At 50.2% G+C, this 22,708-nt stretch overlaps 8 protein-coding genes across 8 annotated transcripts; 4 read left to right on the top strand and 4 right to left on the bottom strand.

Moving 5' to 3' along the window:
* Positions 1-422: 422 nt before the first annotated feature.
* On the top strand, positions 423-1,163 carry N7515_003941 (uncharacterized protein; the record flags this gene model as incomplete). Its single annotated transcript, XM_056664685.1, has 1 exon — positions 423-1,163. One exon carries the CDS (start codon positions 423-425, stop codon positions 1,161-1,163), a length of 741 nt encoding a protein of 246 aa, XP_056523742.1.
* Positions 1,164-1,647: 484 nt separating this feature from the next.
* N7515_003940 (sterol desaturase family protein) lies at positions 1,648-2,771 on the bottom strand (the record flags this gene model as incomplete). The annotated part of the gene is made up of 2 exons (XM_056664684.1): positions 1,648-2,431; positions 2,500-2,771. The coding sequence occupies 2 exons, from the start codon at positions 2,769-2,771 to the stop codon at positions 1,648-1,650; spliced, it is 1,056 nt and encodes a 351-aa protein (XP_056523741.1).
* A 1,284-nt stretch (positions 2,772-4,055) lies between these two features.
* On the top strand, positions 4,056-6,403 carry rcoA (uncharacterized protein; the record flags this gene model as incomplete). Its single annotated transcript, XM_056664683.1, has 8 exons — positions 4,056-4,176; positions 4,369-4,450; positions 4,518-4,843; positions 4,910-5,445; positions 5,510-5,980; positions 6,043-6,175; positions 6,245-6,320; positions 6,379-6,403. The coding sequence occupies 8 exons, from the start codon at positions 4,056-4,058 to the stop codon at positions 6,401-6,403; spliced, it is 1,770 nt and encodes a 589-aa protein (XP_056523740.1).
* Positions 6,404-8,637: 2,234 nt separating this feature from the next.
* N7515_003938 (C2H2-type zinc finger protein) lies at positions 8,638-10,314 on the top strand (the record flags this gene model as incomplete). Its single annotated transcript, XM_056664682.1, has 4 exons — positions 8,638-9,381; positions 9,459-9,512; positions 9,599-9,772; positions 9,859-10,314. The coding sequence occupies 4 exons, from the start codon at positions 8,638-8,640 to the stop codon at positions 10,312-10,314; spliced, it is 1,428 nt and encodes a 475-aa protein (XP_056523739.1).
* Positions 10,315-11,023: 709 nt separating this feature from the next.
* N7515_003937 (NCBP1 family protein) lies at positions 11,024-13,873 on the bottom strand (the record flags this gene model as incomplete). The annotated part of the gene is made up of 7 exons (XM_056664681.1): positions 11,024-11,889; positions 11,944-12,125; positions 12,184-13,079; positions 13,134-13,401; positions 13,457-13,563; positions 13,657-13,751; positions 13,813-13,873. 7 exons carry the CDS (start codon positions 13,871-13,873, stop codon positions 11,024-11,026), a joined length of 2,475 nt encoding a protein of 824 aa, XP_056523738.1.
* A 1,209-nt stretch (positions 13,874-15,082) lies between these two features.
* Positions 15,083-16,631, bottom strand: N7515_003936 (GSK family serine/threonine-protein kinase; the record flags this gene model as incomplete). Its single annotated transcript, XM_056664680.1, has 7 exons — positions 15,083-15,198; positions 15,255-15,459; positions 15,510-15,703; positions 15,772-16,120; positions 16,213-16,296; positions 16,363-16,535; positions 16,586-16,631. 7 exons carry the CDS (start codon positions 16,629-16,631, stop codon positions 15,083-15,085), a joined length of 1,167 nt encoding a protein of 388 aa, XP_056523737.1.
* Positions 16,632-19,458: 2,827 nt separating this feature from the next.
* N7515_003935 (uncharacterized protein) lies at positions 19,459-19,722 on the top strand (the record flags this gene model as incomplete). Its single annotated transcript, XM_056664679.1, has 1 exon — positions 19,459-19,722. One exon carries the CDS (start codon positions 19,459-19,461, stop codon positions 19,720-19,722), a length of 264 nt encoding a protein of 87 aa, XP_056523736.1.
* A 1,743-nt stretch (positions 19,723-21,465) lies between these two features.
* On the bottom strand, positions 21,466-22,676 carry tom40 (TOM complex pore protein TOM40; the record flags this gene model as incomplete). Its single annotated transcript, XM_056664678.1, has 3 exons — positions 21,466-21,573; positions 21,643-22,290; positions 22,365-22,676. 3 exons carry the CDS (start codon positions 22,674-22,676, stop codon positions 21,466-21,468), a joined length of 1,068 nt encoding a protein of 355 aa, XP_056523735.1.
* Between the last annotated feature and the right edge of the window lie 32 nt (positions 22,677-22,708).

Raw genomic sequence — 22,708 nt, 5'->3', positions numbered from 1 at the left:
TGCCATGTTGACTCCCTCCAATTTCCACATAATGCCTCGAATCCCGTTTTCTGTGATCCGACAAGCTCAACGAGAAGATACTCTGCTCCCTATACTTCTTAAAGAATGTCGTACAATCGAATCTGCCCGCAACGAGCTTCGTTGGCTACGCGAGCGGGCTGTCCGCGATAGCCCACTCTCAACATCAAGGATAGAGTGGAAGAGTCGACTGGTATCTATGTGCCGTTTGCGTTCGAAAGGCTATCCCCTTCAATATATCCTTGGAGATCAACCATTCGGCGATTTGGAAATTCTCTGCCGAAGAGGCGTTTTGATACCTAGGTCTGCCCCCTTGGGTCTCTTAACAAGATCCCCCACTGACAACTCGTCCCAGACCAGAGACTGAATCATATACATATGAAGCAGCAAGATTAGTGCGTCAAATGGCTCTTGATCGTGCAGAGAAGTTCAAGTCTTCTGATCAGGCGAGACCCGTGCGCGTCATTGACCTTTGCACTGGCACAGGCTGCATATCACTTCTTCTGCACGCTTTACTTGCTCCCCATTTCCACCAATTGGAAATCACAGCGATTGACATCAGCCCCATAGCCTTAGCCCTAGCTCAGAGGAACCTCATACATAATCTACAACTGGGTCACTTGGCGCCCAGCGCAACCACAGATATAGGCCTTCACCGCGCCGATGTCCTCGGGCATGGGAGCGACAAGTCGATCCCATCCGTTGACTCTTTACTGCAAGCAAAGCTGAGCACCACCTCGCCAGACCAAGATACCGTGTGTGATCTTTTGATTTCCAACCCGCCCTACATATCCCAAACGGAGTTTCGCAACGGCACCACTTCGCGCAGTGTGCGGCGCTTCGAGCCCAAACTGGCACTTGTTCCTCCGCCATCGGGTTCTCGGGAGGAAGATTGCAGGCCCGAGGATGTATTCTATCACCGGATCCTCGCTGTGGCCTTGAAGTTCAAGGCCAAGATTACGGTGCTGGAATGTGGGGACATTCTCCAAGCCAATCGAGTCGTTGCTCTCCATAGGCGACTCGTCTCTGGACAATCAGTTCAGTTCAGAGCAGAGGTCTGGCCAAGTCAAGAAAGGGATCTGGCTATGAATGGGTTTCATGCGACTGATGGATCGCGTGGTGTCATCATACATCGATTACCCTGAGGGGTGACCTTTGCTTTTCGTCTTTTGCATGGCGAGGGCCTTGTAAGTGGTAGTGCTTATTCATGGATACGAAGGCATTGTTAACAGAAGCATGCATTTCTGGCCCTTTTCACATAGCCACATGGATTTGTCAATATATCGAAAGATAAATAGAAGAATCATAGAGAGAACGGCGTCGAAAAAGCCTGGCAAATGCAGTCTGACCGTCTATGACAGGGTAATAGCATTATGTACAGAATGGGGACGACTGCCAGGCGCCACGGGGCAGTCAATCTCAAAATATTAGAACAGGTAAGAAGAGCCCAGGGCGAATTAATGTACTTGAATTAGAAAGAGAAGAATGGCTCGGGGAACAAAAGCAATGCGAAGAACTCCAAACCCAGAACCCCCGGCCGAGAGAGCAACGGGGGTTAATTGGCTCAATTACAGCCTTGAACCAGTAAGCATTGCGCGAAGTCGTGAACGTGATAATGCAGCGGTCGTTTCAAAGATTCTTCTTCTTGTCGGAAGAGTAACTGCGGTCGTCTTCGCCCTCGACGTCCTTAAGGATGGACTCCATCTCCTTGGCCTGTCGTTTCCACTCTTGGTCGCCCATCTTGGTCTCCCGACGGAACAGTTCCTCATTGGGCTTGCGGTAGCTGCCACCCAGACGATCCCACAAAGTGGTGAACTGTCCGTAGTTGTAGTTGAAGTACAGGTGGTGCATGGTGTGGCAAGCAGCGCCATTCACGACAGGACTATTGGCGACGTACTCGCCGTCATGAATGAAGACGGTCCAGAGGTTGATGAAGCCGAACAGGAACACGTAGGCGACCTTCTGAAGAGGAAAAAGGAAGGGGAAGACGTGGTACGGGACACTCTGGGACCAGCCGTCGAGGGGGTGGAAAGCATGCGAGGCGTAAGGGCTAGGCATGATCCACTTGTGGTGAGGCTTGTGTAGAGTCTTATAGACGCTGGGGTGGTGCAGGCCACGATGGATCCAGTAGATGAAGAAATCGGTAAAGCAGATGAAGAAGGGAATTTGGAGCAAGCTGTAGTACGGAAAGGGCTCCTCGGCGGTGGTATCGTAGAGTTTGGCGAAGCCACGAACCTCGAGAACGAAGAAAGGAGCTGTCAACAGAGACATCGGAGGCATTGCGGACATGGCCTGTCGGATTTCAAGGCCAATCTGGTTCTTGAGGAACTTGGGGTGTTTGTAGGTTGTTTTATCCCAGATGAAGATGTACGAGAGCGTTGCGACCAAAAAGTAGACCAGCAAACCAAACAGCCTGACTGGAAGTTAGTTCTCATATTGCAGTAAATTGCCGTAAAAATCTCGGAGGGATTGGCGCATTACCAGGTGATCAGGAAAAAGCTCGTGAATTGACGGTAGATGTTGTTTCTGGGCCAGGCACTCAGGTATGCATATTTCGAGGGCTCCAGGTAGATCATCTGTGTGGCCTGTTCATAGACAAATGGTTCCGCAGGCCCAAACAGGGCCATTGAAGTGTTGGCAGCCGCATTGACGAAGGACGGCAATGAGACGGAGGAGGATAGTGACGCGGGGAGAAGGGTCGAATAAAGGCGATCACCAATAAAGGTGTCCCATAGTTCGAGAACGATATCCATGATCAATGAGGTTCACAGAATAACCTATAGTTAGGGAGAAAGGGGAGGTGAGAGTTGTACTGTGTAGGAGCAAAGGAAAAAGGAGATTGCGGCGAATAAAAACAGTCACACCAGCGCGGAACCACCACAGCCGTTGCGATGCCACCTTTTTTTTTTCTTAATAAGCCAATTGATCCAGGGGTAGAAAATGGTCTGATGTACGTATTGAAGGGAATCTAGGTAGACTAGGTATATGATTTGAAGCAGGAGTTCTCATTTATTTATCTATATAGATACAGTCGTCTCTTGATGCTTAATTTGCTTATTTATCTTGACCTTAATCCTCCATCGTCGTATTAAAAAAAGAAAAATAAATTACTAAAAGGGCGAGATGCAGGAATCTTGACCCCTGGTTGCCACAGTTCATGCCTTGATGCCTGGATGGCTGATTACTAGCTTTGCCACACTGTAGCCTAATAAATATGGCATCACATCAAGTGGGTTCCAACATTCCACAAGTTACCCTGTAGGCCTGTACAGTAAAATTGTGGTACTGCATTGACCAGTTCCACTTTGGCTACCCGTGCTCACAGGTACCTCCACTGCCCGCACTGGCGTAGATCCAAGTATTCCGTGGAAATTTGGGTATCTTCACGGAATTAAGTGGAAAGGGAAAGCCCGTCGATTAGGACCTTTGGGAACCTTAGAACCTCAATCTCGACCATGTACCAGTAAAGAACACGTGTAGTTATACTGTGTAGTTTAAAAAAAAAGCTGACTATGAAAATTACTGAGGGCTTGCTCTCTCACTAATGTCTGCAACCGGTACATACTCGTCTCATTGTTCATGGTACTGCATACATGTAATCCTTTTTCATGGTCTGATCGTTCCTTTCATAAAGTGGAACTCTTTTTTTCTGGTACGGAGTACGGAGACGTTTAGACTTCCATAGTCTACGGTAGCGGGCGCTTCTCGCCTATGACCTCGCTTCTCGCGTCAACCGCTGCCGCCTTCCCCCCAAACTCAAACCTTCCCGCTTCAAAGTGTCATCTGCCAGCCTCTTCCCCTCTTACCGCTACACCTCCCATACTCATCTTCTAGCTTATCTTGTATCGCCCACTAATCGCTGTGGCTAGCTGCGTGGTGCTATCCACCAAGCATTGAAGCCTGTGATCGAGATCATTAAGTCCAGGTTGAAACTTGGTTGCGAAACCCCAGTCGCAGATCTCCATCCAGAGCTGCCATCTGGACCTCCTCCTTTTTTCTGTCCCTGAACCGTGAACGATCACGAGTAACATATAGCCATGTATAACGCTCATCGCGGCATGGTGCCCGCCCCCAACTCCCGCCTAACGGAGTTGCTGGATCAACTGCGCCAGGAGTTTGAGAGCCAGTCGCGAAACACCGGTGAATTTGAGCATCAGTGTATGTACCCTGTTCCTTCTACTTTTTACCCTTTCCGACTTCCTCGATTCATGCCTGGGATCGTTGCGCCGTGGTCCTCCCCCTGCCCCATCGGTCCATACAAACGGCTGTCAGCGTCCATCTCTCCCGACGATACTAGCTATAGAGGTCCCGACATTCGCTGAAATGTTATCTAACTGACAGATCATGCAGTGACTGGTCAGCTCCAAGAGATGGAGATGATTCGTCAGAAAGTCTATCAATTGGAGCAGGCTCAGATCAAGATCAAGCAAGAGTTCGTCCTCACCTCCTTGGGAAGCTCCAACCCCCATAGCTGACCTCGCATTTCTTCGGGTATTAAGTTACGAAAACGAAATCCGAATGCTGCGACACGAACTCGAGTCGCGCGGCGTGCAAACTATTCCCTCCCACATCGGTGGACCCCCTGCGGCTCACACGGCTCCTTCCCAGGCTCCCCCACCTGCATTGGGCCACGGTCCCAGCAATCTGTTTGGTGGTATCATGACCAACGCACCAGGTAGTGGCCCCGGTCTTGCCCCTCCCCCTCCCCAGGATCAGCAGCCTCCCCAGCATGCCCTTCAACAGTCTGCCTCGGTCGCCCAGCCCGGCGCGCCGCAACCACAGCAGAGCTCTTTTGGAGGATATCAGGCTGGCGCTGCTGTGAACGGTATGTCGTTGTATTTATGACCTCCAAATCCCAGTCGCTGATGCGTTGGAACTTTGATTTCTATAGGTTACGGGCCGCCGCCTCCTACCGCATCCCCAGGGCCGGGCAAAGGCCGAGGCCGTGCTCCCCCGGGACCGGCCACCCCCCAGCAAACTCACATTGCCTACCCGGATCCTCGCGCATCTCCTCAGATCCCTCGCCCTACCCCTCCGAATCCGCCTATCGGCGGTCGTACAGCCGAGCGCCCGGGCAACATGCTGGCAAATTGGAACCCAGATGATTTGCCCCCTTCCCAAAAGCGTGAGGGCTCTGATTGGTACGCTGTGTTCAACCCCGAAGTTCAGCGTGTCCTGGATGTGGAGCTGGTGCATCACCTGAATCACGACAGCGTGGTTTGCTGTGTGCGTTTCAGCCGCGATGGCAAGTACCTGGCTACCGGTTGCAACCGCTCCGCTCAAATTTTCGATGTGACCACCGGTCAGAATGTGGCCACCCTTCAGGATGAGAACGTTGACAAGGACGGCGACCTCTACATCCGCAGTGTCTGCTTCAGTCCCGACGGCAAGTACCTCGCGACTGGCGCTGAGGATAAGCAGATTCGAGTGAGTCCTCAAGGAACCAGCAGTATGCGCGAATATATGACTGACTGAATGCGATTGATATCAGGTTTGGGACATCAACCAGCGCACCATCAAGCATATCTTCAGTGGACATGAACAGGATATTTACTCTTTGGATTTCGCCGGCAATGGCCGATTCATCGCCTCTGGCAGTGGAGATAAGACCGTTCGTCTTTGGGACATTCTCGACGGCAAGCTTGTCTACACCCTTAGTATCGAGGATGGCGTCACCACTGTGGCCATGTCTCCAGATGGCCGCTACGTGGCTGCTGGCTCATTGGATAAGAGTGTGCGCGTCTGGGATACTACAACTGGATACCTGGTGGAGCGTCTAGAGAACCCCGATGGCCACAAGGACAGCGTGTACTCAGTCGCATTCGCACCCAATGGTCGTGACCTCGTCAGTGGCAGTTTGGATAAGACTATCAAGCTTTGGGAGCTTACTGTCCCCCGAGGCTTGCACCCTCACTCTGCTGTCAAGGGCGGCAAGTGCATTCGTACATTCGAGGGCCACAAGGTAGGGACCAGCCCAGACTAGACTTCATTCTATATGCACGGAAGCTAACTTTGACCCGATAGGACTTTGTTCTCAGCGTGTGTCTGACACCGGATGGTGCCTGGGTGATGAGCGGTTCCAAGGACCGCGGTGTTCAGTTCTGGGATCCGATCACTGGAAATGCCCAGATGATGCTTCAAGGCCACAAGAACTCTGGTGAGTTCCCAATCATATCACCCTTTCTCCAGCTCTCGTTTACTAACCCGTGCTTTCCACCTTGAATAGTTATCTCGGTTGCGCCCAGTCCCACTGGCAACTTGTTCGCGACCGGCAGTGGAGACATGCGTGCACGAATCTGGAGGTGAGTGGTTTTTTTCTTTTTCTTTGTGTTTCAGAATTGTTAGCTGACTTCCTACCAGATACTCGCAGTACAATGGACGATGAAAGGTTTGATACCGATGCCTTTGGCGCAATATGATGTTTTTGCTTGGATTCGTTTTTTTGGGCTTTGATCTTTTTATATCTTGTCTCGAAGTCGTTTTTTTTCAACTTTTATTAGTACACTTCGGTGTATATTTAAACATCCCCCTTCCAAAATTGCAATTGATGTGTCCATACCCATACCATGTAGGTAATTTGTAGTTCATTAGTAAGTGTAAGTTACACAGGCCTGGGGACCGCCAATCTGGAACGAGCTGAAGTTCCAAGAGAATCAATCCCAACAACTCCATCCCTGTCCGTCTGAATCACTACAGAGCCTCCGCATGATCAAGGCTTTCTACTACATCAAATTCAAACCTATATACCTGGAGAATATGTTTAGGGAGAAGAGAAACAATTTCCAACTCTATGCTAACCATCTTGTCACAGCTCACCGATCTGGACTCTGGGGCTTTGACGAGGCGTACTGTGTATATGCATAGTTGAGGTGTCTTCACCCGTTCAGGAAGTAGTTCATGAAGACTAGTCGCATCCCTGCAGGAACCATTCTCGAGGCCCCCGATACCTCATCTCGACGCAGGACGTGCAGGGTTGCCACTCGTGTCAGCGTTCTTCCATGGCTGTCACTTCTCGGATCGTCCCAGTATGCAGCTAAGGCTACTCCGGGCGATGATCGACGTCCATTGCCCCCCATCAGACAAGTCATTGGTGCTGTTTGAGGGAACGAGGCCAGATCAAAGAAAAAGTCCGTGCTGACTGGCTCCTTCCTGAGGGGGGCCGAATTTGCCCAATTCCCATTTCCCCCCAGTTTCTCGCAATAGAGACAAGACAGATCGCATTGCAAGAGAAGGATGACCATTTGATTGGTCTCTCCCCCGAAGAGGAGACTGAGATCACCCGATCACCCGGTCACCATAGATTCCCCAAAGTCTTGGGCGGCTAACTGGGATATTCGATGGGCTGAGATCGGACACTATTGGCGACTATCGGGATGGCGCATCCTGATACTCGTAATTACGGCCCAGCTGGCCATTGGGAGATTGGTGACTCCGAGATCGACTGAATAATCTACATGTCGACTGCAGGTCAATCACGGCCCACTTTGCAATTCTGCGATTTGAAGGCCCGGCCCGTCTCCTCGAGGGAAGATGCACAGCACGATGGGTTTGGGTGCGTGTTACTTTTCTTTTCTTTTTCCCCTTTTCTGGAGATCTCAAGTCTGACAGATGTCAGTCTCTTCAGCATTTACAGAAGTAGACGGTGAACGTATGTATCGAGAGGGTCAGGGGAGAAAAATTGGAGCTGAACGCCCTCGTCGCCAGTCGCGGCTGCGAGTATTTCCTGTGTGACTGGCACACTTTTCACACCGAATGTGTCGAAATACATTACCACTAATGACTACAATTTTCCTCGTGGTACGGGAATTGATGCGTCCAAAACAAGGGCAGCTCATGGAATATGCAATGCACCTGTATGCTCTAGGGCTCTGTCTCCCAAGGCCCTCAGCGCCTCGAGGAACTCCAGTTCGTCCCAATTGATCTGATACTCCTTTTGACGCTATTTTTCTTGGTGGAGTCAGGTCGTCTCCATCACCCAGGATCCCCGGCCCACGGAAATCGTCGAATCAAACACCTGGTGTACAGTACATTGCATGGTATCTCTGGCCTTGAACTGCTCACCTCACCCTCCCCCCTTTTTTTATTATTATTGGTGTTTTGTCAATTCCAAACGTCATACAGGCAATCAAAATGGGGCATTTTGACTCTTCTCACCGGCTGACTCCCCTCAAGCCCCTGTCCTCCCCCCGCCATTGCATTGGGTCCTGGTATATCTAGATCGGGAGACGCCACGGTCGATGCGGATGATCATCGCTAGTTGTCAATCCTTATATCCTCACTCTTCATGGCATGACCCGCATATTGTTTGCTATTTTCTTTCCAGTCAATCTGTATATATAGATCCAGATCTAGAGACTGATTGCGCTTTGGCCGGCCTGTTTGTCTATTTTCCTGATCTTGCTTCTTCTCGAAAAGCAACTCGCTGTCAGCCAGAACCCAAATCATACTGGGTATTGGGATTCGGGACTCAAGGGTCAAAGACCACTGAGAGAAGCCAGGACGTTCCGAGCACAGATATACATTGAGATACATTGGTGTCTCGTGGGAGATCCGGAGGGAGAAGACATCCTTGCTTTTTTCGACAGAAACCGAGAGAGAGAAGACCGCCAACTGTGCAAGATGGAGACTGCGGAGCCTGCGTCTTACGACTTCCCAGGCCATGCCATGGGTGGGTTTACACACAGGCGCCCGATGGACTCAACCCTGAGTCAAAACTTCCCCTTCTATTCGCATCAAACGGGGGCGCCATACTCGCTGTCTTACCAGGCCCCAAGTAGCTTACCTTACAACTTCGGTCACTCTGTGGGTCACACACATGTGCACTCAAATCCCTATCAGCAGTACTTTGTGCCCAGTCAGCATCCGATACAGCCGCAACCACAGCGCTTCACAACGGAACAGCCGTTGCAGCCTCTTCCAGAGATTCGCCCGGCAAAGAATGCCATCGGCCAAACAGCAAAGGCTACTCCTGACTATGGTCCGCGGGTACAGATGTCGACTGACCGCAGACCCCCAGACGGGGCTGCAAGCGAGACGAAGCAAAATCCTGCTGACATTGCCTTTTCCACCAACGTGGATGTCCTGATGAAGACAATTCAGGCCAAGCACGCTGCATCAACCCAGCAGCAGTCGCTACCACCACTTCAGCATCTGGCGCCACCGGCACCGCAGACGTACCCAGTCTCATCCTATGCAGCTGCATCGCCCCCGCCCCCGCGTTACTATTCCTCGAATGAAGGTCAACTCTCGCGCTCGGGCAAGAAGCGCAAGTACAACTGCAGTCTCCCCGACTGTGGCAAGAGCTTTGCTCAGAAAACACACCTGGATATCCACATTAGGGCACACACAGGCGACAAGCCATTTGTAAGTGAAACCCAGAGGGGTAGCTGCGCAGCCAAATCAGGTGGTGTGATCAGCGACACTAATCATTGATTCGGCAGATCTGCAAGGAGCCCTCGTGCGGGCAACGCTTCTCGCAGCAAGGCAACCTCAAGGTAAGCACCACTACCATTGCTCTAAAAGCCGCGTCATTGGATGGCGACTCACAAGGCAGGAAACTAACATGCGTTCTCCAACCTAGACCCATCAGCGACGTCACACGGGCGAGAAGCCCTTCCAGTGTGATATCTGCCACAAGCGATTTGCCCAGCGAGGCAACGTCCGCGCTCACAAGCTCACCCATGACCAATCTAAGCGCTTTGATTGCCGCCTAGATGAATGTGGCAAGCAGTTCACTCAACTGGGCAACTTGAAGGTAAGAAAAGCACCCTCTCCGCCTATTTACATTCACCTGCATAAACAAGATCAAATCAGAAGCTGACCTCTCTCCTTCCATGACAGTCCCACCAAAATAAATTTCACGCGGCAACACTACACGACCTGACAGTCCGCTTCTCGCAGATCGGCGAAAGCGGACTGATGAATATGAACGCAGCAGATCGCGAGCTGTGGCTATACTTCGCGGGATTATACAAGAATAGCAACAAGGGCATCAAAGGCCGGGGCAAGGATCGGCGGATCTCAACGACGAAACGACCCGATGGGCACAGTAGCTGCAACTCCATGGATCGAACACAGTCTGTGGAGTCCGAGGAGGGCGCTTCAAAGATGCAGATGCAGATACGCCGCGGCAGCTACGAAGATGGTTTCTCCGTGTACAATGCCTCTAGCAGTGATGGCGATGATGGAGAGCCGTATTATATTGACCGCAGGGCTCATGGTCATGGCCACGGCCATGTTCATGGACACGGTCACGCGACTCACGCCCACGGCCATGACCACAGCCATGGGCCTTGATCCGATGTTCTCTATTTTGCTCGACTCTGTATTCCTCTGCACACCCCTTTGATATCCCCCATTGATTTTCTCCTGTTTTGTGATTCCCATTGTGACTTCTCATGCCTTTCCCTTCCTGATATACCTCTATTTCCTCTGGCGCACGCAGAAGACACATACCGCACACTGGTCACTTCCCAGTCGTTCTTGTTGTATTTCGCTTCTATTCCTCTCTGCCTGCTCTTTGCTTTTAGAATTATTCAAGAGCTATGATTAACAATGTCATTCCTACATTTGCCTTAGCTCCTCTCGAGATATTCCCATGCATGAATTGAACCAATTCCGAAGCAATAGGATCTCGGAAAGCATATAGGTCTCGTTCATATAGTAACGTAGGTCGATTTCCTAGGTCGGATCGCATGTAAGATCCATAGTTTTAGAGAGTGTGCCATTGGGTTCAGCCAATACACTAGGTACGTGTATGATCGACAATGATATTACTCGTTAAACTACTTGGTAGCACAATGAGAGAGCATCTTGAAATTTCTGTCAGTGGGCTTACCGCTTATTATTCAAAGACCCGGAGATAAGTATACAATACAGAGAGAAAAATTGAGCAGAAAGAAAGAAAACGTCTCTCCAGGACATAAATCGTTCAACAATAAAAACACTTCAAGGATATCAGAGCAAGAACACAGGTCCGATACGTTTCTCCACGTATGCGGCATTTCTATTGCGCGTCCGCGTCCGCGTCCGCATCCGCAATATCCAAATCCCCTTCCGCCGGGCCTTGAGAAACAGGCGGCGCCTGTGTGCCGAGAGGAGTGGCATTAGCCAGGGCATCAGAGATGTACGATTCCTCGACGGCTGCCTTGCGCCGGAACACGCGGAGCCAGCGACGGCCCCATTGGCGGATGATGGCGTCTTCGGGGAGATTGCCGCTACCATCACCGCGCTCCATCAGCTCGTCGTTGCTTCCTGCAGCGACGGAGACGATGGAGTCCTCGATGAACTTGAAGAGAACCTGCATGTCGGCGCGCTCACGAGCGAGGGTCTCGTCGATGACGCTAAGCTGGGGCTCGTAGAGACCAGGCTGCGTGCGGGCGGTAACGATCTGACGCATGCGATTGGTGACCTTGCCAACAGTGGCGGAGATCATCTCAAACACGTGAGGCTTGGAAAGAATGGTTCCTGCTGCGACTTGTTCAGAGAGAGCCCACTCGAGGACGGAGAGGGGGCTGAGAATGGTGTAGTTGAGCAGCTTGTCGATGATGTTGATGGCAACGCCGGGCTGGTCGACCCAGTACTCCATGACGGATGTGATAATTTGGCAGCGGGCACGTTGAGATTCCGCGCCAATGGCCAGGAGTCGATCTTTGCTCCGTTCGATGCAGGACAGGACATGAGAGAGTGATTTGGAGCCGACGTAGCAAAGCGAGGTTACGAATGCATCTGTCGAGGGGATCTTGGGATCGTCGACGCCCTGGCTCTTGGCCTGGTCCTCAATTGCTGTGATCACGAGCTGGATTTCTTCGTCGCTGGCTTTCTTCCGAATAAGTTGCATGAGTTCTTGCCCTTCTTTAGCGTAAGGGGCCACTGGAATTCGAAGTCAGTAGCTATTCTCTGCCAGGAATTCACGGGTGAACTTACGCTCGGACGAGTACTTGAAGTCGGGTGTATCTTTCTCTTTGTCTGCTGTGATCAATTTGGGGTAAGGATCCGGAAGAGTTCCCTTAATGCGCTGAGCGAAGCTCAACCGAATCTCCTTGTCCAAAGCACCGGTGATAAACGCCATTCTCGGGTCAATGGCGGGCAGATCAAGATCATGGGTCCTGGTATTCTAGTTAGATAACCGACAAAGACGAATCGAAGCTGGCATTTTGAACTTACCACTCGCTCCATTTCCATGTGAACCCGAAGTTGCTCAAGTGGTGAGCGAACCAATCCAAGAAACGGTTGCTGAGCTCCAGATCCATTGTCTCCAAGCTGTTGTACAGGAATCGGATTGCACGGCCCAAGCTTGGCGCAATGGCCGCCGGGGCAATCTTGCAGCACTCGGTGAGAACGGAGTGATAGTAAACGAGCTTGTGCTCGGGCGCCGGTAGTTGGAATAGTTGCGAGAACACTGCATCCACTGCCACGTCCTCGGGTTTCCAGGCCTGAACGCCCAGTTCGAAGTCGCGCATGCGGTCAAATGGAGTAGCGCGCTTTACGAAAGTGTGAGGGGTGAAATAGCAGTCGATATCGATCAGGAACTTGGCTGTAGCAACACGGTTGAAATCAAGGAGGTTGATGGTATCAACCAGTGCGTCCCGAATCAGCGACGAGGCAATATCTTTAGTTGAAGGGACTGTGTCGAATTCTTGGTTGGCGTACACCGACAGATAGACCTCTGGGAAAAGAGGACGGGCGCCGTTCGGCACGGGATTAGGCACTGTGACCTGAGGGAAGGGAACCTTGGTAAGCGATTCGAAGGACGTGGGATCTTCCGTTTCAGCGTCCCGGACGTCTTTCCAGGGACGAGGCAGACATTTGAGCTCCCAGCCGTGGTTGGCCTCATCTTGGAGCTGAGTCTGCATCAGACTGATGACACTTTGACCAGCTGCCTCCGCGTTCTCCTCGGGGCTGAATGTGTTCACCAGGTCGACGAGAGCATGCGGTGTAGATGCAATAATGTCGGTCTTTTCCATCAGGGCGGAGGCCTGGGCCTCAAGGCCTGAAGCGGGGGACAGCATCACATATGGAATGGTGAATTGGATGATCTTCACTAATTCGAGACCAAGAAGCTGAACACAGCGGTTAGATGAGATTCACAATCAGAGAGCAATGCTCGGACTTACATCTTCCGAAGACGCAGTCTGGAGATCGACGGCACGAGCGAACAGCTCTTCCAAGAGAGGGAAGATGCCATCACCCTCATAGACCGGCTGAAGAATACCCAAAAAGCGAATAAGTAGCTTCACTTCACGCCATGCACCAATATTAATGTACTTCTGCAAGGCCTCAGCAGCCTTGCCCAGAACCTCCGAACCAAGCTCGGGCTTGAGATTATGCGCGACCAGGACCGTGCCGGCAATAAAGGGGATTTTCAAGGGTTGTTCGAGCACACTGCATAGCTTCAATTAGCACAGTTCCAAGTCGAATTGAGTATACCGGCACGTACAGATCCAGGGCGATGTTGACAAAGTCGCGACGGATTTCTTCATCCTCGTAGTTCTCGGAGACGGTCTTCGCAATACTCTGAACGTCATCCTCTGCTCTACGAGCAGCCTAACGATTAAGACATGAACGTTAGTTCCATCTCTTCATTGCCATGCGCAATGCGCGCGGCGGAGAAAGTGTAGAAAAAAACAAGACCCGTACCGATTCCGCGATAGTCAACAACTGGCGTCGAACCTGGACGAACAACGGCTCCTCATATCTGCGCCGCTGAGGGCGGCGATCGAAGTCATCGTCATCTATAATCGGAAAGAGAGTTAGCGGGTTGTCGGGGGAGCTTGTCAAATGCGCGTCTCTTACCTCTGTAGCGGCGTTTGCGCCCACCCCTGTAGCCTTGATTTCGGCGATCGTGTTCGGTCATTTTGTTTTGAATTGAATCCGATAAGCCAATATGATATCAGATATCGTAAAGACTGGGATTCTGGGGATGTAGAAGGATGACTTGGGGAGCTTGAGGTAGATGGGAGCTCGGAAGTGGGAAATTGAAGTTCCGGACCCGGTGTCCTTGCGGACGCCCAGACTTGTAGGTACCTACCAATGTTCTAACTACTGGTGTTCTACTGGCTTCAGTCTGCATACGAGGGAAAAACCATTTAGTCCGAGGTTACTGAGGCATCTTGAGCTGACTGTACTCTAATGACAACCCGGGAACTTGGTGAAGGGGAGTAACATAGTTCGCTTACCTATCAATAAATATAAGGATCTCTAGACCTGTGTTTTACGCAGTTCTAATGACCGATTCTCATTCTCATTTACGCATTACCTCCAGGTATAATGAAAATAAAAGAAATTCGTCTGCTTGAGAACTGGGGAATGACATGTAGCTCATGGCCGGTAAGTCGGAGGGACCGGATAACCAGCCGAGCCCGATGGATCTCATACAAGGATATTGCGAACAGAAAGCAAAAGAAAGCAAGGACGCAAAGGGAAGAACGAACGGGGTCTAGCGCCGCAAGACGAGAGATAAGACCATAACAGAAGAAGGGTCCTCCCTCAACGTGTATTCAAAGAAATCTTCAAGATCTCCGCTCCATTGATGGGAATTTCACTCCTTCATCCGGGGGGTCGAAATCGGCTTGCTGCGCCTGGAGGGTTCTTCCCCTCGACCGATGAAACTATGCAGTCTCCGACCCTCAAAGGCAGACGTGCACAGAAAGGGTATCACTTTTTCCTCTCAGGAGTTGTCCCAGACAACTCAAAATAAACTCCAAGCCATGACCTCCCATTGCACGGAAACCATCATCCCCCTACCACCCCGAAGAAACATGGGTTCCGCCACTCAGCCGTTAAGAATGCACTTTTCACACTTCATAACATTCCCTGCTCATTCGCCAGTTTCAAAAATTCCACCACGTCCGGGTTTGGAACGCACAGACCGAGCCAAAAAGAAAAAAAAGAGAAAAGAGGAATGGCAGGGTAGTACGCTCTCAAATCAGTCCTTGCTCGAGACCATGACGGAACTTAGTTGGCAGGTCATTGAATCCTCTCCAAACAGTGCATACGGCGGCACAACAAATAGAAGTATCCCTCGTGGAGGACACACGCTGGTCGACTCAGTCGAGGTGTGCAATCATCTCCTCCTTGGCAAGAGGTTTGAAGGTGTCAAGGCCGAGGCCGCGAGCTTCGAGGGCAGGGCGAGCATGGGGGGAATCAGCTGGTCGTTGAGTTCAGGGGCAATCGAAAGTTCTATAGACCATGTGGTTAGCCAGACTTCTTGATCAAGGTCACTATGCAAGATTTACCATGTCGTGAGAAATCGAAAAGGGTGGGGAGATCCTTGGAGGGGCTGTTGTGATGGCGCGAATCCGGTAGCCGGGTGTTCGGGTCGCGGAGCTCATCGAAGAAAGGGTGGCACATTGCCTCGACAGCGGACAATCGTTGTGTCGGAGTGTATTCCAGAAGGGCGGAGATGAGGTCAATAGCCTCCGGTGGTGCCTTACGGAAGACCTAGGTCGGTTAGTACGATCGCACAAACCAGGAAACGGATGGAAAATTACCTTGTTGAAGGGATGAGGCTTGATCTGAGGGAACTTGTGTTCCATGTAGTTCGGATTCATGGTGCGAATTTGTTCCCGAGTCGGGGTGCCCAACACCTTGATGATCTCGACTAGCTGGTCAATGCCTGATTCACCGGGGAAGAGGGGTTGCCCGAGCATCAATTCGGCCATCACACAACCTGTTGACCAAATGTCTAAAGATAGAAAAGAAACTAGGTTAGGACTGATTGTGATTCTCTTCAACAGGGAAAGGGTTACGTACCAATCTTTGTTGTGTAGTTGGTTGCGCCGAAAATCAATTCAGGCGCCCGGTAGTAGCGAGAGCAGATGTACGACACATTGGGCTCATTTTCGATGAGGATCTTGGCGGAACCGAAATCGCACAGCTTCAAGATACCAGTAGCGGGATCTAGAAGAAGATTTTGGGGCTTGATATCACGGTGGCATATGCCCTGTGAGTGGATGTAGGCGAGCGACCGGAAGAGCTGGTAGATGTAGAGCTTGACCTCTAGCATAGGCATCGTGGTCTTGAGTTTGTTGAAGTAACGCGATGCGCGGTACACCGTTTCTGGGACATACTCGAGCACAAGGTTGAGGTAGACTTCATCTTTCTATTGAGGGGCACAGCGGAGGCGCGCCCGGTCAGCCCACGGGAACGGGGAGACGGAAAGACAAGCGGGCGGGACACCCAGGAAACACATACCCTGTCGCCGTTGGAGTAGTAAAAGGCTTTAAGTTCGACAATATTCGGATGGCGCACAATCCGCATAATCTGCAGCTCACGATTCTGAAGATGCCAAGGGTCAGTGACACCGCACGCACACACATATTCCATCAAGGCGATCCCTCTTACCTTGAACCGCTTATCCTGAAGGACTCGTTTGATAGCAGCGTCTTCGCCACTGGGAGCCATCTTGGTTTGAAACACGACGCCGAATGAACCATTGCCCACGATCTTACACTGGGTGTAGGAGATCTCCTTGGACTCGCCGGTCAGTCCATCCTGGACCTTCTCCCGAATGACCTCTGAGACAGATCAGCATCACCGCAATTGTAATTCGAGAAATATATCTTACCACCCATGCGCAAACTCGGAAACAACCCGGGTCGATTTTGTGACATCACGAAGGCACTGGAGGTATAGGGAGAATTCGAAGTGTCAAGTCAGGGCTGTTTGAACCGGGGTGGAGTAGGGAGGGGCGGGAAAGGACGAAGACAGCCAAGAATGTATGTTGGTAAGGTAGGGAAGAAGAAGAAGAATGAGAAGGAGAAGGTGGGCAAATGGCAGGAGAATGTTCAACCAATAAAGTCGAATCTGGGATGGAGGAATAAGACGGGTTAGACTGGGAAGGTTAGAGGTTTAGGTAAAATTGGGGCGTGACGTTGATGGAATGGTATTCCCCCACTCTATCTTCTTTCTTCTTTGGAAAAAAAGAAAAAAAATAATAAAAAAACAGATGAAGAAGTGATTTCTAGTTTCTGTTTTTTTGTGGTTTTTTTGTTGTTTTTTTGGAAGAGTCCAAGGAACAAAAAAAAAGGATAGTAAGGAAATAGATGGAAATAATGAAGATGAGAGCCAATGTCTTACGGGTGGGCAATTCGGGAAGGGGAGGGGGAAAGAGGAAAAAGTGAGGGGCGGGAGCTACACGTTCAAGTTCAATATCCAACTTCTCTCAGGCACTTGCTGTTTAAGGTATTGCTTTCTTTTTACCTTCTTTTTTGTCTTCTTTTCTTCTTCTTTTTTTTCCTTTTTACACTTACTGGCTACGATCTAGTTACTATATATGCATCTATCTATCTTTCAATATCTGTATAGACTTAGAGAATAACATCTCATTAAGTTCCGTCTCAAGAATGGCCATATTTACAATACCAAAGAGGTACTGTCACTAACCGTCATTTACCATCACTTGGGAGATGATATCATAAGTGCGGGCGTTATTTCAGTAATCCCCAGTACTGTGTGTACCCTTGGAATCCGCGTCAAGAAACCAAAAAAAGACTTTGGAGAAAGCGGAGTCTCCGGGGTAGGGGAAATTATAGACTAGATAGAGCTATACATAGCATCCATATCGAGATAGCTGTCGATAGCTCTTTCCCTAAACTCATGTCTATACCTTCCTCTCTCCCAAAAATAGGCGAGTTAACGAAATAGACGTCGGGTGACCAACGGTGATTTTTTCTGGAACCGCTATCATTGGTTGAACCGGTATGTACTGTAATCTTCCATGACATCTGTCACGAGACGTTCAGCTGACTCGAAAAAAAAGTGAAGAGGAAAAAAAGAAGCTTGGGCCGGGAAATGGTCAATGCTGCAACTGGACCTGGACTGGGTCCAAGTTAATATTGATTATTTGACTGTTATTATCCAGTATCTCGACCATTATTAGATATGTTATTCTAGATCCACGGTGATGCTATTCATGTCGTCTGTCGAAATCTGGTCTGCTGACTTTATCTAATCTTAATAGTCGGTGTTCTCAGGTCAAGCGGCATTCCGAAAAACTAAAAGTCAAAAGTAAAAAGGGGAATGACACACCGGTAATTAAGAACCAGGCCGAGCTCTTCAAAGATTGAGATCTAACATACGGATGTCCAAGCATGTCAGAGATGTCAGAGACGGGTTCAGGGGAGACTCATCTTTCGGAATTGAAAGGGGTTTCTCGTTCCACCTGTTCTTCCATTCTTTCGAGCATCTTCAAACCAAAGGTCGAGACCATTGCAGCTTCGCAGGGAGTTCCTTGGCATGTAAGTCGAAGCTATCTGCGCCGATACCCAGCTCGGGACAATCATTAGGATTCCAGCCGTAGTCCCGCTCATGCAGTCTCGTACCAGAGAACTGGACCGGCAGACGAGCCCCGACTCGGCATCCACTACAGAACATCCAGATGCATCAGGAACGCGGTCCAATGGAAAAAGAGAGGAAGGCCTGATTCAAATGAGCAATCGAGTGGAAAAGGAACCCGATTTTTGCCTCTTTATCCTCAGGAATGTTTCGGTTCCTGACGACTCAGGTACCTTGAACGAAAAGATGAACTTAGCACTGCGGCCCGGCCGTTCCTTCTGAACTTGGCCCCTGCGCAGTAGGGATGCACCTGGCTCAAAAGGTTAACGTTGAGGAGCTACCGAGCTACCTCACTGGGCGTGGACACGCTGCATTGCACTTGAGGCCGTGCATTTGACGTATGTATTGTGTATTGTATTTACATAACCATTACGGTATCTGTAAAGGCATATGGAAATAAATGCACTCTGTGTACGGAGTACATAACAAGATTAGACAGATGGGTCTCTCAAGTTGAACCGTGTACCTAGACAATTGGAAACTAGGGGAGCATTCACTCTGTCTTCTGGATTCAACTAGAAGCAATCCAGATCGAGCTCAGCTACCCCTTATGATCTGACCGACGTCACCAGATCAACGTCTGACAGATCACGAGCAGGTGACCATGGCTGAGAGGGGCTGTGGCATCGAAATCGCCACACTTCGCTTTAACCTTGTCATGCGACATACGACGTACAATATACTGCGTATAATTTCCCCTCTACTCCAGAAATCACTCACGAGAACAAGATTTTAATAAAATCAAAAATGTATTATGTCGCTCCTTTAACAGGGGTATGACGCCGTCAACTTCCAGCAAATGAAGAGATTATCAATGTCATCTCCAGAACCATGCACCGGTACAACCATGACTACGCATGTACGATCGGGATTCCGAAGCGTCCATGACTCGGGTCTCGGCAATCTGGTGCAATCTGTCTAACCAGTCGGTTGACTCGATACTAATCTGAATTCCTGGGAGACATGAATCGGAGTGCGGATCCCTAGTTATTTACTACCAGATGTCAACTTTAGGTCCCTCAACAGACAACATACAACGTCGGTGTTTTTGAACCCCATCTGAAATGAGAATGCATCCGTCTGCCGGCCTCTACAATGTCTACAATGTCTACCGGTAGCACTATAGTTCCACGAACCCGGGATGAGGTGCCGGATGTGTTCCTGGCAAAAGCAAGCAACGCTGTCGCAGCTGGCTCTGACATGATGTTCAACAGGTCGATATATGCACGTTGGGCAAAACCTCGGCGGAATGTCCAGCCCAATAGCACACCATCGGCATGTACGGATCGCAAAGCATGGAAGCAAGGAACGGCATTCCGTCCTGCGGTCTCTGTCAGACACGTGGGCCAGCAAGCTGTTGAGGTTTGAAGATTGTGAGCAAATCAAAGAGATACGCACCCAAGCGGTCGTTATCGGGCTAGGATAGCTGTTGTTGACGTTCTTCCTAGATTGGAATTACGCTCCACATAAGCTATGCATTGATGTCTCGTACCTGAGGAATCCGGGAATGCACCAAGCAAATATGCAAATCATCTTCGGGGTTAGTATTGGTCCTCGAGACTGGGTCCGAGATTCCGTTAGTTCAAAATTGGTTCTCCACGCGACGACTGATCTGCCCTGTTCATGACGATCCAAATGTACCGTTGACGGATCTTATACAAAAGCATCGCGTTTATGCGAGATATGCATATGGAGTATGGAGTCGCATAAGCGACCTGGAGTTCCATTCACATCTGACTTCTGGGGCTGATATAAGATTGTTGACAGTAAGGGGAATGATGCATATGTGCATTGTACTCTAGAACGATAGTCTATATCACATACAAATACACGGTACACCATGAGAAAGATACCGATACAAAAACAGAGTACGCCGGTGGAGCCAAATTCATAGCCAAGAACGAGGTCAAGCTGATTGGACCGAGGCCACTCGGACCCCCAAAGTGTAATTTCCCTCATTCACAGCCATTTCTGTCCAGTGTCCATCGACATTATTCCCCATAAGTTGCATCTCTAGGGCTAATTTATGGACAATTGGTGTGAATATGATGTCACTGAGTTGTGTCGATACAGGGAACCTTCTTAAAAGGACTTAGGTAGCCGTCAGGCTCTGACTACGATGTACGAAGTACGGAGTATATGGAGTAAGTGGCTGAGAGTCATGCCTATTGCGGAGGTAGATGTGACATAGCAATAGAAAATACAACTCGACTTCAATTTTCCACTTTCATAGCACTCCGTTTCATGTTTTCGAGAGTGAAACGTGGAATGCTCAATTCCCAAATAAACGACTAATCCACTTTACCGAGAAACTTGTGCAGATTTTCGCAGGTTAGGTGCATAAGGCTATGATTCGGAGTTTCCTACTTGGAGGAGTTTCTCCAGTTCCCACTAACCCACTAAAGTGGAGTAGTAGATGGCTTGAGAGGCTTTGATTTGTTCGCTGGGTGCGGACACCGATCATTTATCCCGGTCACCGCTCTACATATAATGCTGGCATTATACCGTCTCCGCTCTGGGTGCCTGGATAAACTTGAAACAGATCTTGATAGATCCATGGATTGCCCATATCCTTGTCTCCGAACCAATTTCTAGAATGAAAGGGTAATTGGTATGTACCACGTACCTGTCTTAGTGTCGGGATTCTCGGGAACCTATCCAGTCTACATCAGACAATGGTAATCAAACAATCAAAACATGTTTTACATTGGCCCGTCTATGATGCGAAACATAACCAGAGCTATCTGCAGGCGCAGCCATGCATCCCGGATCTCGTAATCCTGTAGACCCAAAACATGGCCACGCAAAGAAATGGGTGGGACAAGATAGCAAAGAGAAGAGAAGATCAGACCACAGGCCAAACAGTCAGAGATACAGCTTCAGGTTGTCATGAGAGGGAAATCAAAGAAACGGAGTGGATCTATACAAGAAAAAAAGGTGGAATCTCCATGGCGCCAAACAACTGCCATCTGTACCAGCAACCCAAAATCGAGAGGTTATACTGAGGGAGAGACAAGATATGTCATTCCAGACACGGAGAGGGAAGAACTACTAAAACAGGGGGGGCGAAAGATGGGTTATTATCTCGGAAGAGGATGCGAGAGGGAGAGCTTAGAAAGGAGGAGGAGTCATGGCAGCGGGGTCGATCTTCTCCTGCTGCTCCATCACATCCTCGCCGGCAAGCTCGAGGGAAACGGCAAGACCGAGCTTGGCCGTTTGCTACGAAGAAGACAATGATCAGTATTCTGCCTGCAACCAATAGAACGGCGCAAATAGGATGTGGCTTACCTTGGCCTGGTCAATCTCACCAGCGAAGGAGAGAGAAATGGGCATAGCAATGCGCTTCTCGAGGAGACAGCTGACCTTACCGGTGCTGTCAACCTGGGCTCGGAAGGAAGAAGCACGGAAGTCGTACTTGGCACCAATGGCAGTGGTACCATCACGAGCGGGACCACCCATCATGAGAGTAGCAGGGGAGGGAGTGAGCTGAAGGTTCATATCAATGCCGGCCTCTACACGCTCGGACAGCTTGCGCCAGTAGGTGGCATTGAAAGTGCCCTGGGCTTGCAGCTGAGCGGTACCAATCCAATCTTCACCCTTGTACTTGGCGGAGTAAGAGAGAGCAGTCTCGGGGCGGGCGGTGATGCCCTGTCGTTGCCAAATGGCCTCGAAACCAAGAGCCAAGCCGGGGGTGATAGATTGAAGGTAGCTACCGACAAAGATTCCGGTGAGACCACCTTCGAGGCAAGAGGGGTTGAAGGCCTTGATGGAGGCGGAGAAATCGCGGCCAGTGTAGTCGTTATCGATTTGGACCAATCCCTGGGTACCGCCGTTCATGATCTGAGCATTGGTCTTAGTGACGAGGGACTGGTTCCAGCGGTAGTTGGCGACGGCGGCAAGGGCACCATCGCTGCCGTAGTTGCCTTGCAAAAACCACTATTATAGAATAAGACGTTAGACACAGAAGGTCGCGTTTTCCGGCAGAGAGATTGTTTGATGGTTTTCCTTACCTTGGGGCTTCCGTACATGGCGGAGAAAGCGTACGGAGGCAGGTTGCCGGTGGAACCCATGGAGAAGGCATGCGACACACGGAAGAGAGGAGCCATGCTGAAAACCTTGGTGAGGTCCGCCCGGAGGCCGGAGAACATGAAGTTGGTTAAGAGGACATCCTTCTGCACTTCCCTGGCGAGGTTATCGACAGTGCCGGGGTTAGGAAGGTTCAGCAATGCCCTTCGGACAGCGAACTGGTTGTATGCATCGTTGATAGCTGCCGCGGCAGGGTTCTCTGTGAGAAAGGACAAGGATGATAGGATCTCGGCCATTTTTGTTGTAATCTGATAATCGACGAATAATT

Source organism: Penicillium bovifimosum (genome assembly GCF_028826915.1).
Source record: "Penicillium bovifimosum strain IBT 22155 chromosome Unknown utg000003l_segment0_segment0, whole genome shotgun sequence".
Taxonomy (NCBI): Eukaryota; Fungi; Ascomycota; class Eurotiomycetes; order Eurotiales; family Aspergillaceae; genus Penicillium; species Penicillium bovifimosum.
The sequence above is the reverse complement of the archived record's forward strand: the minus strand, read 5'-3'. Positions and strand labels throughout refer to the sequence as shown.